The 16,546-nt window shown below is 50.9% G+C and overlaps 1 protein-coding gene across 4 annotated transcripts in view; it reads right to left on the bottom strand.

Moving 5' to 3' along the window:
- Window positions 1-6,734: 6,734 nt before the first annotated feature.
- Window positions 6,735-16,546, bottom strand: part of cdin1 (CDAN1 interacting nuclease 1) — a 61,398-nt gene continuing 51,586 nt past the window's right edge. For 3 of the 4 annotated variants that reach the window (XM_084675350.1, XM_084675352.1, XM_084675351.1), the window contains exon 12: window positions 10,640-11,204. In XM_084675350.1, coding sequence (XP_084531476.1) covers window positions 11,039-11,204 — 166 coding nt within the window. In that variant the 3' untranslated portion in view covers window positions 10,640-11,038. Of the gene's footprint in view, window positions 7,006-10,639; window positions 11,205-16,546 lie in introns of those variants that run through there. The other variant, XM_084675353.1, reaches the window with a different exon arrangement.

Genomic DNA, 16,546 nt, shown 5'->3' with positions numbered 1-16,546 from the left:
TGGCCCTTTCAATAACATCTCTTCTTCTAAACACAATAAATTAACATTTCCAACAACGACATAAAAATAATACCAGGTGCATACAAGTGTTCTCTTTTACATGGACTCTTCTACACTTTTATATTTAAATGTATACTTGAACTTAAATAGCCTACAGAGAAACATTAACATTTAAACAGACCAATGCAAACTACCATGATACAGAGTATCCCTGTGACATCGAATGATCTGCAGAATCTACTACACTTGTCATCTATCCATATGTATGTGTGTGTGTGAGTATGTTTGTGAAAGACAGAAAGACACACACACACACAGTGAGAGTGTGAAGGAAGAGGAAGTGTGTGTGTGTGTTTCTGCTGGGCTCACCAGCAAAGAGGAGCAGAGGAAGACCAGGCATAGGCAGAGATAGTGGGGGCCCTGTTAGCAAGCTCGAGCCCCAGTGCTGAAAAGCAATAGCTTGTGTCAAGAACTTTTTTTAGCCCATCCCTGCAGCTGGTGGTAAGAAATAGCACTAGGGGATGGCCAAGCTATGACATGAGGCTATCTGGGTCTAGGACCACAGAAGTCTGAACACATACTCACCCACATGATAAAAGCTGAGACGATTCTCAAACAAGTCAAGCTTGTTTTCTCAACAAGAGGTATCAAGCACTGTCAATATTCAGATAGCCTTTGTCTGTGTGTGCCAATAATAATAGCTATCTTATCTGTGTCTAGGTAGCCGGGCACCTGGGGGGAATAGACTGCAGCGATAAACATTGTAGGGGCCAATAGAAACCTCTGATGTTTGGTTGTGGGGAGTAAAATGAGGACGCCACTGGAGACAGGAAGTCTTGGGTGAGTGAAAAGCACTTTATGGCACACCTGAATGGGCTGGCTAAGGTTACTGTGGCCCGATGGGAAAACCACATCAGAAAGGTCTATACAGAGACGTACTAGGGCAGTGGAGTGTAAGTGAACCATGGCACCGGAATGACTATCAGATCTGGTCACATAGTCATTCCTGTTTGTACTTTGTTCATCAACATACATTTTTCTTTAATCAATCTTATTTTTGTTTGACCAAGTTTGGGATTCAAACCCCGGTCACTCATGGGGTCACCGAACTGCCTCACTGGTACATTTGCGCACTCGGCCTTCAAGCCCCACGGATACACAGCAATATGACATCATGGGCTCTCTAAAAATGAAGTGCACCATCGATCCCTTGTATGGCGACCTCACATAAGTCAAACTTAGTAGATACAGGAAGTGTTGGTACCGAAGTGTATATTTACCTGTCACGCTGGACTCAAGGACACCCAGTTGAGGTGGAATATCCAGCCCTGGAGAGGAGTGTTTTGGGTTTAAATGAGTTGTAAAAGTGACAAACTGCCCACATTTCTCAGACAGGGAGCATAGAAGTCGACACCATGCTTGCAGCCAAACAGTTAATTGCTCTGCTCAGCCAGTCCCAACAAAATGCTCATAAAGCATCACGAAAAATACCAGCACCCCCACTCCTTCTTTCCATCCTCCACCTCCCCCCCCCCCACTCCTTCCACTCCTCCTACTAGCCTCCCGCCACCATCCCTTCCCTCCGCAATTTTCCAGCTCAAAAATATTATGTTGCCATTGGCAACGATTTTTATAAAATAACCAATCACGTCAGCCTTTTCAAACATTTCTAAAATCAAGGGGAAGCTATCTGTATTGGCACTTGTCTCATCTCAGTTTTACGTTCTTAAGCTGGGATTTATGGCTGTGTGATAAATGATCACTGGGCCTGTTCGGACAAAAGCAGGTTTTTTTGTGAATGAGCAAGATCGTGGCACTGCATACATGGAACTAGCCTGCTGCTGTCATCAGCAGGATTAGTGGTTCAGGTTTGGTCGACTGGGTCTCCAGCTCAGCACTACGCACCCTTCCAAGGCTGTGGTTGATGCTACCCCCATCCCGTAATAACCGTATCCCTGTCTCCATGGCCACCGTGACCATTTTCTTCAGCATAGATGGAGAGGGGGGTTAAGTACATTTATTTCAGAATAACAAGGCTGACAGCTCTCATCAGGCCCGACTGCTCACCATCGAGGGCGAGAGCGATGAGAGGAAGCACCCTGCCGTTTGTTTTTCCTGAATCAAATCCTGCCCCCCCCGCCCTCCCCCCATCCCACCTCTTCACCCCACCTCCCATCACCAACACCCCCTACCCCTCCCCTTCACCCCCCCACCACCTCCAGCAGACCATTTTGGCTACCCTGTTCGTCTCATGTTGTAGTGTGTCCGGGCCACACCTCCACCAGCGCCTTGGCCTTCACAACCGCTATCTCCCCATTTGCCCCACCTCCCTCCACCCTTAATTGTTGCCTAGCCACCCCCAGACCCCCACCCTGACCACATGCTGTCGTGCTGCGCCGTCAGAGGGCCTGGTCGGAGTCCCATGCTGGGCAGTGGGAGCGATGACACGGTATCTGGGTCCCCTCTGTCTCAGTCTAAATGCCAGTCAGGCCCACTGACCTTTCAGAGGGGCAGCACGGGCGCAGCCGTCTCCGCCCTCGATCCTCGTCCACCCTCACCGCGGTCCAACCACTGTAATACACACACACACACCCCTCTCTCTCTCTTGCTCTCTCTCTCTCTCTCTCTCTCTCTCTCTCTCTCTCTCTCTCTCTCTCTCTCTCTCTCTCTCTCTCTATCTCAGACACATACACACACCAACCCCTCCCTCACACACAAAACACACACGCTCGCCACACCGCTTTACTCAAAGGCCTCTTTCTTTCTCCCTCCCTCCCTCGCAGCCTCCCTCCTCCTCTTCTTTCGTTCCTGTCAATACAATTTACAGCAACAGGGACAAATCAAAGACGACAAGCAAATATAGCCACTGTAAATATGCCCTGATGTATGGCATATCAGCTTGGCCCAGGAACGTCATAGGCCTTAAAGACGCCCACAGACATACGGTGTATCACATAGCATGGAGAAGAACTCCAGATATGCCTCCTGGATTCATTTGAAGGCATGACTACACCTCAAGCACACTGTTTTTACAAATGGTGGCTAGCGCTCTGAACGCAATACCTCACTTAGCAAGAGGCCCAGTCAACACCTCTCAACGTTCTAACATAGTATCCCCCATCCAAGATATTTGGTTTTCCACTAACGGGCAGTCACTTTTAAGGGGAAGTGACTTGTGTTACCAGACTGACTTTAACCGATACTCTGAGCTGTTCATTTAAGGCCGTCACAAAAAGGGGGATATTTCAGTGACGGGGTGTTGGGTGCATGTGGTCCCTGTGTCACGTCAGTCAGTGACAGGAGTCATTTTGGAGGGTGGTCAGGCAGCGTGAAGTTTCTCTTTGCTTAAGCTCAGGGCTATGTCTTGGCTTGTCCCAGTCTGTCACTGGTTCAGGCTGTAGTGTTATAACATCAGTACACACACACACACACACACACACACGTGCTCCTCCTTCAAACACACCATCTGCCCCCCCTATCCTGTCAGTCATGTCTTGGCAGCTCTGCCACTCAAAGCGGCCCAGAACTCTTTTTCCCAGGATCCACTGTTGTTCTTTGAATAATAAACTTTGATTAGTGGCACGGTTACCTCTCCCCTTGACAAAAGAAAAACAAAAAAAGCAATTACCATATCAGCTTGCACCTCTTTCCCTTCTGTTACCCTACCCATCTCAAAACATTGTCTGCCCCGCCTGGCCTCCTCCACAGGCACTTTTATTTATATTTCCAGCCAGCGCTGTCTGGCAGGAGAGGGGAAGAGAGGTGGAGAGGCTCCCCAGCTAGAGCAGCGCTGCCCGGGGCTGAAACAGGCCAGGACTCCACCACCATAAATAACCCAGAGCCTTGGAGGAAGTCCGTTTGGTGGTCTGGCTGCTGGAGGGATGGAACCTGCCCTGCTATCTCACTCTCTCTGTCTCAGCGGTGTGTCTGGCAGGCAGGCGGTAGGAGAATAAAACAGCAGGATTTCGTAGCTGGGTCCAGGACTGAGTGGGGGAGTGGACATGTCTTCACATTGCCTCCGGGCCCAAACTAAACACAGACTGGGGCAGGCGTGCCAGAGAGGCAGACCACACCGACGTGACGCTTCCGGATGCAGACTGGGCTCGGAATTCATGTCTGAGCGTCTGACGCAACGTGGAAGTTATATCCCAGTTGCATCAGTTATGAGATGAAGGTCATGCACTGCATGTTTGCCAGAGGGTGGAGAGGATGTGGTGCATGCTGGCGGTTTGCCCCTTCAGGTTCAGCAGGTACCGCTGACGCTCCAGACAGACTCCATGTCGCAGTCATGCTCCTAACCAGGATGAGGGGATAGAGTTGTGTGGTGTACAGTTTATCTGAGACCAGAATCACATTACAATATAAACAAAGACAGAGAGAGAAAGAGGGAGAGCAACAGAAAGAGAGCGCGAGCATGAGAGAGAAAGAGAGAGGGAGACACACACACACACACACAGGGCAGGGGCCTGTCCCCAGGAAGCAGCTTCTCCAGACCAGCCTTATTTGGAGGGCAGTTTCTGTGCCCCATTGTTGTGACAGGAACAATGAATCTAAAAGCAGACAGCAGACTGGGGGCAAGCAGACATGCAGAGTAAAGACGTCTACGTTCAAACTGCTCCGATGGAAACCCTTCATTTTTAAATCTGCGGCCTTATCACGGAAATCTACCCAGCTGACGCTAATGTTGACCCCCATGCCTTTGAAGTGGGGTGAAAAAAAAAGCTGTATTTGGTTTGCATTGTGTGCAGAAACTAATTTATAGGGGCTGACCCCCGGCTTCTCTTTTGTGTGACAGCCATCTTGGAAAACAATGGCAGGAAGGCTTGAAATCCGAGAGGAACTGAATCTGCTGTTTACCAATTTTTTCTTCTTCCCGTCTTTCCTTATTCGCTGCACAATTTTCCCTCCCCAGTTAAAAAGCCTGTTTTTGTGTCTGAGAGGAGTTGTAAAATGATGTCTAAGCATTCCTGGCCCAGGCTGTAGGTTTGTAGTTTAACTGGACACATGGGGACAGTTGTTTTGTACCTCCTGGAACAGGGCGCCTGACAGAGGAAGCTATGGCCGCCCCACGACCCTTTGCCGACCCCCCTCCCCCCTCACATAGGGATCAAGGCCTGGATAGGAGCCGGCTAAAGGTTAGAGGTTTAAGGGTAACAAATCATACAACACTTTACTGGTATTTAACCCCTTCTCCCTCCCTCCGTCCTCCGTGTCTCCTCCGAATACACACACACACACACACTAGTGCACAAACTCTCTCAGACTCGTACCCACATAAGCACACATGCACACCTTCCGTGGCCCCTGTAAGGCCCCTGCACTGCTGTATCCAGAAGGGAGTATTCCCCATGAACAGTAAGGCCTGTGAGTCAGTAAGGTGAGTAAGTCATGTCTGGGGATGATTAGGGAGAAAGGGGAATCTGGGATGAAGGGAGAGAGAAAGAAAGAACGAAATATAAAGGAGAGAAAGGAGAGAGGCGAAAGAAGAAAAAGAGAGACAGAGACGTCAAAAGAGAGACCCTCCTCAAACCTCTACTGTCTCTCTTTCCTCTTCCTTTCCTTTTCAGAAAGACCCCCCCCCCCTTCCTTACGGTCAGTGTAAATACATCCCTCGAAAAAGGCTCTCTCCAACTCTCCCCCAACCCGGTTTGGTCTGCCTGTGTTTCCTCCATTAAAAGGTGCTCATAAAATCTGGCCTGGCTGTAAAGATGTTCAAGAGACAACTGCTGCAGAGCCCCCCCCCCAGCCTCCTCCTGTGTGAGTGTCAGGTGTAGAGGCGGAGCTACGTTCACATCTGCGTTGGGAAACAATTTCCATTTTTAACCCCCGAGTAAAACAAGGCACGGGGCTGTATATTCATCAATCTTTATTACTTGATTACATTTCTCTCAGGAGTTGAGCAACAGATATTCAATTCGGTGACATCGTTCCCAATCAAACAAGAACACACGACGAAGGGCACGGCCTCGTTCACATGGCGTGAACCTGTTCAGCTTGGCCTGGGCATATTCCACCAACTGAGAGGACGTATCAAAACACACAGCTGAGGCACGGCTTTATTATTCGAACACAGGAGCGTCATTCGTCCCGGTGAGGGGGTCAGAGAGAGCGGCATCTCTAATCAGGACTGACCCCCCCCGCACCCCTACTGAAGGGTTGAGAGGGCAGTGAGTGACGTAGGACAGATATGGAAAACCACCTCCAACTCCCCCAGTTTGCTTATCTGCCCTATGGAACAGGGGAGGAGTGAGTGACCTAGGCCAGGCCAAGCTGGGCCAGGTCTGGCCCTCTGAGGGGGATGAGTCAGGGCCGTGTCTTGCCCCTGGCCTGGCTCTGGCCCTGGCCTGTCTGCTCCGAGGGCCGGGGGGGGGCTGACCCCGTGATGGGAGACGCTGCCAGCCCTGTTTTCACACGGAGCTATGAGCCTGACCCCTGTACTAGCAGGGATAGGGAGAGGGGGGAGAGAGGGCGAGAGAGAGAGAGAGAGAGAGAGAGAGAGAGAGAGAGAGAGAGAGAGAGAGAGAGAGAGAGAGAAAGAGAGAGGAAGGCGGAGAGAGAAGGGTTCATGTGGAGTTCAGGGCAGATGTTTGCCAGTAGTCCCGCGCTGCAGGAAAGCTAAATTGTTTCCGGATCCACGTATCCACCCTTACACTGCTCTGTGTTACCCTTCCTTTCTGACCCCCCCTACCCCCCCCATCCCACCCTCCCCCTCCTTCTCCCGCCTCCATCTCCCTCTCTAAACCTCCTTTTCACTGCCCCCTGCTTCTCACCTCTATATCTTCCTTCCTACCTAAGACTCCTTCTCACCACCCCTACCCTTCTCTCTCCTCCTTCCAAAGCCCCCCCCCCCCCCTCCAGGAGTGGCTGGGTCAGTCCTGGTCCGTCCCCTGGCCCAGGGTGACAATGTCAGTGGGGAAGCAGTCTTTGAGCAGGATCCCTCTGTCCCTCTGGCTGTCCAGCTCTCCGATGAAGCCATGCCAGTAGATGACCAGGCCAGGGCCAAACCTACCAGGGGAGACACACACACACACAGACACACACATACAGACACACACATACAGACAAACACACACACGAAAACCGTCACGTAGAGAAGCAGCTATTAAACAGTCCAACAAGGCATTGACGTGTACTAACCCTAACCCTTCAGAGCTGTGTTCATAGTCATTTATCGACCAGCTTACGGTGATATTGGATTCAAAAAAATGACTGACAGAAAGAAACACAATGGCTAAGAGAGATGTAAAGATAAAGAGAAGGAGAGAGAGCGAGTGGAGGAGGTAAAAGGAAAGATAGATTGAGACATATACGGAGGGATAAGCAAGCTCTCCTTTCATCTCCATCCAGGAAACCCGCGCTGTATCAAACAGAGCCGACCAAGACGATAAGATCAGCTTGACACAGTGATCTACACACACCGGATCACCTCACAATGGCCCTGAAATAACAGAATCCCAGCACTAACAAAGAGCCGGCCCTGGGACCCTTCCATTAAAGCCCCTGGAGGAGGCAGACATGGCCCAGACAGAGTTCTGACCAGGGGAGGGCTGGAGCTCCACAGAACCTGGTCTGGCTCAATGACCGAGCTCCCTTCTCCAGCAGTGTCTGCGTGTGTGTGTCTATGTTAGGGACAGTCATTCCAGGCTGAGATCAGATGTGTTTGGGTGTGTTTGGGTCGGGGTTAGGGCTGAGGCTCTAGAGTCCAGCGATGTCTGGGTTCTTTGGGGTCGGGGGTTAGGGCTGGGGCTACAGTAAGACTAGCCTCTCACTCGTCCAGCTGTTTCATCCCCAGTCAGAGTGAAGGAGCCAGCAGCAGCAGTCTGGGTTGGCTCTCGCAGCACTTCCCAAAACACTCCATAAATAACCAAGACTGGCCAAGCCCCGAGTCATGTCATGTCCAGGCGAGATTCAAACGCGGGCGTGTCTTTTTACAAGTCGTCTTGCAGTGGTTCTCGTCTTCTCTCCCCTCCTCACCTTCTCCCGAGCTCACGTGTTTTATGGGTCCCATCACACGTATCTCAAAGCCCATTGAAGAGGAGCAGAGGCAATTCCAATGGAGTCTTTTTCTGAGGCCGGGTGGAGCGCCGCTCCTCCTGACGTGTGCTAAATCATCTTCCGGCCTCTTTACTGTCCCCCGAAGAGGGTCCGGCCAGGACCTCTCTCTGTCTGTCTGTCTGTCTGTCCGCTCTTTCATCAGAACCCCGGCACTCTGCTTTGAACTCTAGCTGCCGTGCATAAAGTCGTGTCACAGTTGAACTTAGAGCGGGGAGAGAGAGAGAGTAGAGAGAAAGTATAGAGAGAGAGAGAGACAGAGAGAGAGTCGAGAGACAGAGAGACAGAGAGAGAGAGAGAGAGAGAGAGAGAGAGAGAGAGAGAGAGAGAGAGAGAGAGAGAGAGAGAGAGTGAGAAGTGAGTGAAGCCCCTCTCTCACACACACACACACTGATTTGGGTTTTGGGGTGTTTTGCAGGGTGAGAAGCCAGGATGTAACTGGGTCTGGGGTACGGACAACAGACACACCTGCCTATGTTGAGCCGGTTCTGAACACTGAGACAGGAAGTTGACCTCAGGACAGCAGAGAACAACAGGAAGCACAAAAGGAAGATACAGTTTATGAGCTCTAAAGCGGGTTCGGATCAGTCTCTCCCAGTTCGAAGGAAGCACACCAACCCAGATCAAGACAGTTCTTCTGGTAGAGGACATGCACGGTAGGCTATCTGGTTGGGTGTTACTTTAGATCTCTAAACTAACTGCCTCCAAAAATATGCATATGTTTTGTCCACAAAAAACGACAAAGATAATTATTCACGCCACACTTCACTTTTGCAATTTAATTAAACATATGGACAGATGAAAATAACAAACGTAAGTAAACTTGAGTTCTGTTGACTGTGGGTGAGACATCCAGATTATAAATAATCAGTTGGTTGACCTTTGGACTGTGACAGCACATTCTGATGGCATAAATAACCAGACCTGGAGCAGGAGTCTGGTGTCGTGACATCACCTCTTCTAAGTGCTGTGCACACAGACACACACACACTTAACGCCCTCCTTAGCAAGCGAAGAAGCATGTGTCACCCAGGTTGAACTACCTGAGTACACATGTTCACATGCAGATGCATGCACGAACATACCCATGCACGCAAGGTGAAATATCAACGAGCATGAAGGCTCTACACACACACACACACACTCCGCCCCCCTCCAGCAACAGGCCCTAAAAGCAGTGCACGGTCAGTCCCCCTCCCGTCCTGCATTCCCTGTTTTACAGTGTGTGATTTACAGTGCTGTATCTGTGAGCCAGCGAGACAAACGCTAACAGGCCTGGAGAAAGCCCACAGATGCACGCTGCAAGTTCACCCCAAAGTCACACACACACACACACATGCACACACATGCACACACACACACTGATCCACCAACACAGGGCTCCGGCCCCCCCTTTTCCTCACCGCTTCCCCCGCCGCACGGGCCGCAACTCTTAATATGGAAATGTTATGGAAACAAAACCTAAACATTTACATTGGATGACTTTGAAAAAAAAAGAAAAGAAGGGAGGTTATGGTCTTGTTTGGTTCCGGCAGGCCTTACTGTATGTTCTCCCTGGAGGGGAGGGAGGGGAGGGAGGGGGAGGGGAGAGAGGGGAGAGAGGGATGCGGTGCGCGCAGGAGGAGGGGAGAGGCAACCTTCTGAAAAGGTTAAAACTGTACATCAACAGATAAGGCGGCGGCGGCATGCCATACATCATGTTACGGGCGTGTCAGCGAAGGCCCGCGCCCCAAATTGAAACAAGCAAAATTATAAACACAAGGGAGCACTGTCACCAAGGCCTCTACGCACCGTAAAGAAAAGAAATGGGCTTCGAGTCATGCACCAAATGAACACAAGTCAATACCCAAGGGGGACCTTGAGGTAAAACCATAGAGAGCGGGGCTGAAAAAAATAAAATAAAAAAATTATATATATAAAGATGGTGGAAGGAGAGCAAGAGAGAGGCGCTGGGTAGGGTACAAGAGGTGGTAAGGTCAAGGCTGAGGACCATGGCTGTAAATGGATTCCTTCCTACGCAGCCAACACGAGAGAGCTAGACAGAACCCATCTCTGTTCTCCAAGTCCTTCTGCTGTCTGACGGTGTGAAGCCGTAAACACTGAAACAGGGATTGGAGGAGGCTGACAAGGTAATGGTGTCTTCTTATCATATGGGCATGAGCAGGCAACACACCGCCCTCTCTCCAAACAGCTATCTTCCAATAAACACCTAAGTGTGTAACAAGTTTGTGAAATTGTTTGTGAAACGTTGCTAATTTAAAGGCGAGCGACAGTTTGGAGGGGCCTGGGCTTGGATCGAGGCTGCCTGGTGGGCTCTCGTTAGGGCTAACGAGAGCACAGAGCAGGTGTGTGGTTGCTTACCACAGAGGCTTAATGAGAGCGATGCGTTCAGGAGCATGCCGCCGAAATAATAGGAATAGAGCAGGAGAGAAGCCTGTTATTACAGGCTGACGTTCCAACACACACACACACACACACACATATATATTCACAAAGCCTATATAAACTTGGTCTCTCGCTCCTACACAACTACAAACACCAGAATCGCAAACACAGACAAAGCTGATTTAATTATCAATTTCTTTATTTTAAAACTTTTTACAGGTTGGGACCTTAACACTGAGCCACACAGTCCGAGTTGTCAGTCAAGCCAAGCGTTTAACATTCCAACTGTAAAATCCAACTCGGATCTAACTTGACGCATCGAAGATGACGTGAACGTTTCTTCGAACAAAACTGAGGGGAAAAACGTTCCTCCCCAACGATAATATCTGATGTGAGGACTATCAACTAAATTGAAATGATGTCTGACTTAACCACACTTTAACCCTGTTTGCCATCCCACACAGTCATTTGAACAAATGGGCCAGCTATGATCCAGGTAGTATAAGCTCCTAGATGACGGTGAACTCCTTGGGTCTCAGGGTCGCTCCACAAAGAGCTCTTTGTCTGCCCCGGCCATACGTCAGGTCACAAGGCAAACTGGTTAAAGAGCTGCCAAACATTGGCTAAGTCTGAGGGATTCGGTTCCTTTCTCTCCCGTCTCTCTTTCGCTCTTTCTCTCTCTCCCCTGAAATATAAGTCTGGGACTTGCTTGACTTCTCTGGAGGAGGAGAGTCAGAGAGGGGGATTGGGTCGAGGAAGAGGCCGACCTGGGGAGAGGGCGAGGGAGGAGAGAGAAGGACAGAAGGTGGGCGAGAGAGTATGTCAGACGTTTGATTATGTGCGTGTGTGTTTCAGAATAAAGATGGCCCAGTCCTTGCTGTCACAGGCGTGTGGTCAGTCCTTGCGGTGGGTCTGATTAATAGCTGTTTATTTTTAGGGCTTGAACTGGGTGGCGTGTTTGTGTGTGTGTGTTACTGGGTGGCGAGTGTGTTCCAGGGTTGGAGTGTGTGTGTATTGTCTGTTACTGGGTGACGTGTCTGTTTGTGTGTCTGTGTGTTCCTTATACATGAATGTGTGTCACTGCAAGGCCTGTGTGTGTGTGTGTGTGTGTGAGAGAGAGAAAGCCTCACGGCCTGCACGCCGGCTGATATGGACCTCAGGACAGTGTGTCTGTCTGTACCTCCTGCCTGCATATTTCACTGGCCCAGACTGGGGCCACCAGCAGGGCCTAGTGATAAGACCACTTGTAAACACACACGCATGCACACACACACACACACACACACACAGACCCTGGGAGGTGGCCTTGAATAAGGAGGTAGAGTGCGCGGGCCATATCATACATACCCTTCCATGCTGTACATAAATAACACGAGGTGAACATGCGAGCCAGTCACCCTGCCACAGGGGTATTAACATCCCTACAGCTAAGAATAGCTGCACCCCTCTTCCTCCCCTCCTCTGAACCCACCATCAATCCATCCATCCCTCCATGCCCCCAGCCTCTCTCTCTCTCTCTCTCTCTCTCTCTCTCTCTCTCTCTCTCTCTGTCTGCAGGAAGAAACGTCTGAATCTACGCAGGTATGTCTAACACAAATAAGAAGACCGTATGGCCTAAGACCAGAAGCCAAATGAGGCCCCAAATTCACCCAAGCACCGTAATTAGAGGGGGATAGAGGGCAATAAAGAATAAAATATCTTCCGGCAGGCATAACTCACCCCGACATTTTTATTCATCTCCTCCTGTTGTTGGGCTTTGAAAATAGGACATGACACGGAGGTAGGTCTTCTTCCTACTCAGGGGTCAGGTTCAGGGTGTGTGTGTGTGTGTGAGAAAGAGAGCGAGAGAGAGCGAGAGAGAGAGAGAGAGAGAGAGAGAGAGAGAGAGAGAGAAAAAATGTGCAGATTTATTTACTTGAGGCGCAGGATTTGGACAGAGATTTGAGGGAATATTATGTTTATTTGTTTTCTCGAAACCATGACAACCATGATCCTAGAGGCAGAGTAACTGCCTTGTGACCTCTGACCTCACATGCTGTTGGTCAAGGCACCACTCAGACTGGAAACATCAACAGGAACCACAGCAGACTCATATCTGCCATTGAAGGCCTGTTTGTGGTTGTAGATACCCCTAACCACACATGTGGTAAGATCACCTTCCCTGCAAACAGTCCATTCTCAGAGCACCAGCATATCATCTCCACATACTGGTCCATCATTTAGTCACTGTCTTCAGCATGCTGTAAAACATGTCTTCTTCATCCTCCACCATCTCCAACCACCTTATCTCCTCCATCCTCCCACCCTTTTCCCCCTCCTCCTCCCCCACCTCAGGCCTCATCTTCCCCCTCTTCCTCTGCCATACCCCCCCCCCCCCATCTGCACCTTCACCCACTCCAGGTCCACTATCAGCCGTCACAGCCCTGACACCTTCCTCAGTCTCTATCATGCTCCAGACACCTCTGGCACTGTCTCTAGATACCTCTATCTCTGTCTGTGTAAGCCTGCTGCACTTAAGGCCACCTACCACCCTACCACCCACCTGGGCCCACCTACCACCCACCATCATCATCTCCTTGGCCAACAGACAGGAGCCTACATCAGCCTACTTCTTATACGTGGGATCAGACTGGGGAGTCTGGTATGCTACTAGAAGCCATAGGCCAGTGAGGACAAAAACTGTAGGCTATTAGATGAAATAGCCACATATGTAGTGTGTGTGTGTGTGTGTGTGTGAGAGAGAGAGAGACTGAGAGAGTGTGTTTCAGTCCTGAGCCTCTCAGATCTACAGTGTCACGGTTGGACGCACTCTGACACACCGGGGCCTGTTTTGGATGTGGAGCAAAACCAAACAAGCTTGGGTCTGGTTCTGGCTCTGGTCCTGGTCCCAGCACTGTGCTGTTTACTGTTCAGCCCAGCTCCACCGTCCCTAAAGACACGGTGTCATACACCAACATCCTGTTCTCATAAAGATATAGTGGAGAGAAAGTAAACACACACACACACACACACACATACACACACTGGTGCCTGCACTATAGCGTAGTCCTCCATTATTCAGGTCTTCCCAAAGGCGCTCTTTCTCCCCCTTCTATTTCTCTCTTTCTCCCCTCCGTCTTTCCCCCCTCTCTCTCCCTCACCCTCCCTTCTCTCCCCCTCTATCTCTTTCTCCCCCCTCTCTCCCCTCTCTCTTTGCCTCTCCCCCCAGGTCTGTGGCTGGATCAGGTGTCAGCTGACCCAGGGTTCAGCTGATCATTCCCAGAGATGTAGTCTCCGTCACCCTGAATGGAACTCTCCATCACACAAATAGTCCTGCCTCTCCAATCATGGCCGTCTAAGTGGGAATTCATTAGGAGAGCAGGCAGTTAGCTCACATCCCATCACAGAGACCTATAACCTGCCTCGGTTGCCACGGGAACAACCTCTGGTGCCCAGGACCACAATCACGCAGTGACCAGGATGGGGGGGGGTTGTGGGGTGGTGGGGTGGTGGTGGTGGGGTTTGTGTGTGTAAAGCAACTTTCCATTCAAATGGATTCATTCAAGGGTGTCTTGGAGATACACGTGGGGAGGAAGTGAAAGGAAGGATGGTGGAGCAGTTGAAGAGAGCAGGAGAACAGCAGACTAGAGCTCACTGTGCTTGTCTTGAGAGGGGCCCCCTGTTCGTCTCCTCAGCCCAAACACTGGTCCCTGTGCTCATTTGGAGATGGAACCAGCTTTCTGAGAAGCCTTTGATGAATCCCCCTGTCTCTAAGCCCCTCTGCTTGTTGAGAGGATGTTTCCCCATGGTTGGGGGAAGGGACTAAGGCAGACAGAGCAGGGGTGTAGGGGGGTGGGAGGTGGGGGACGGTGTCAGGGGGATACACGCTCCTTTAACCTGTTATTGTGAACTCCCTGCAGCCCCGGACGACAATTACCGCTGGGTCTCTGGGGAGAGCCAGTCAGAGCCAGGCAACCGGGCGGCCATTTTGTGTCTGTCGCGGCTCGGCCCTAATACTGTCCTTAACCCTGGGCCTCCTGGCGTGTTTTCAATTTGGGATGAGAGCCCTCTACAACCACACGAGTAATCAACAACAGGGAGGACTGTAACTCTACCTGGCCTGGGCAGGAGGGATCAGACCTCCACACACTGATGTGGCCAACAGTGTGTGTGTGTGGACAGCAGTGGAGCTGGTACCCGGTTATGAGTGCCCTGTATCAGTGACAAACTGAGGTCATGGGACTGCGTATGTATTTGGATTTGCGAGCGAAGGTTTCTTTACTTTCTAACTAACCTGTGGAGATAAACATTAAAACACACACACACACACACACACACACACAGATCTCTGAGTCTCAGAGGGCTTGCCCTGACCTCGTGCAGCTGAAAGGACAACACGAGAGGTCCTACCTCTCCGCTCTACCTCCGCACCTCTCTCTCTCTCTCTCTCTCCGCCAGCTCGCTATTGGAGCTCTGCATTTCCTGTCTGAGGACCCGTGTGCAGGATACATGCTGATGAAGCCTTGGCAGAGCTGGATGAAGGATAGGCCTGACGCATATTCAATTCCCCACTTCCTGCTGTATGAAGGCTGGGTCAATATAAGGCAATACTGGGAGGTGTGAGTGTTTGTTGTCTGCTCAGCTCCCCTCCCTCCCCCCACACTCCCCCCCAGCTCGACCCCCCCACCCCAGCCTCTCTGAAGGCAGCCCAAAATTAGAGCCCCCCGGCCTCGGGGAAAGGTCTCCCTGGGAGAGAAAAAAAAATGAAGCAGGCCTGGCTTTTGTCCAAGTCAGCACCTTTTGGAAGTGCACGGTGGCGTTAGCGCCACTAAATCAACATGTCAGCACCCGCGCCATCTGAGTTCTCCTCCAGAACCTGGAGCCTTATGGCCCGTAGACAGAGGAAGAGACAGAGGAAAGAAGGAAGAGAGATAGAGATAGAGAAAAAAGGAGAAAATGTTTGGTGGAAGGAATGGGTAAAAAACAAAAGAAAGGTGGTGGGCTTTTTTATTCTGGAGATTTATCTGGAGATTACATCACTTCTCACATTAACAGAGAGATTTACTCCCTGTCTGTCCTGAAATGTACGGCATGCCACGCTATACCCTTTGCAGTGCCAAGCCTGTGCCAACCCTGATTCCCACGTGAAAGTGATGCTGGAGACGAACCCGCCCCAATGTCACGGGAAAGCGGTGTGGGGGTGTGCTTACTCGACAGTATGTTTACATTCCTGGGGGTAATTTTAGCCTGGGGGGGGTGGGGGGGTGGGGGTCTGGAGGGGGTAAGGCAGGGGGGCGCCATGTCGTTGAGGCTTGTCAGCGGTCGGCTGACCGACCGGCACGCTGGCGGCACCTGGACATGTGGGTGGCATGCACACAGGAACACACAGATATACACACATGCACACACACACACACACAGCCTCCAGCAGACAAGCCACAGAAACTGCCCAGATATCTGAGGCTTAGCCAAATAAATTATTTACCAGGACCCCGAGTCGAGGACACGGGATCAAATACGCAGAGGGAAAGAAGCCATGAAACAACTAGCGGTACCAAAATAAATAGACTGTTTACGCTGTTCTGAAAGTGTTGAGCCCCGAGCCAGCTGGCCCGGTCAGAGGTGACGCGGAGCCCTCCCAGACCCTGCCGTGGCCCTCCAGGGCCTCTCTGGGGCTCTCTGGGGCCCAGCAGAGAGGGCTGAGGGCTGGGAGGAGGCCAGGCTCAGAGCTGTATTAGCTGTGGGCTCTGCGGGATCCTGCCTGTGTTTTCTCTGATGATCTGGGGTGTCAATCGAATTTCATTGTCGTTTTAAAAAATTTGCTAAGAAAACAAAACTGAGATCTCTCCACTCCGCTACTTGAAGCTACTACAGAGGGGGGGGGGGGGGGGGTTATGCGTGTGTGCACGTGTGCGTGCGTGTGTGTGCGTCTGCAAGCTCGGACTTGCCCTTTTATTATTCCCAGCCCTCACTGCCACTAAAAAGTCCAGAGAGAGTGAGAGGGAGACAGAGAGGAAGAAAGAAGTGTGGACGAGGGGACCCGGCAAAACTAATTAGGCAAGGGATCGGTCTGGAAGTTAAATACTGAGCTCTATGTAATGAAAGGAGCGAGAAAGAGAGAGAGAAGGAA

Source organism: Hypomesus nipponensis, chromosome 3 (genome assembly GCF_054491055.1).
Source record: "Hypomesus nipponensis isolate SF chromosome 3, ASM5449105v1, whole genome shotgun sequence".
Lineage (NCBI taxonomy): Eukaryota > Metazoa > Chordata > Actinopteri > Osmeriformes > Osmeridae > Hypomesus > Hypomesus nipponensis.
This window is presented reverse-complemented; position numbering and strand designations above follow the sequence as displayed.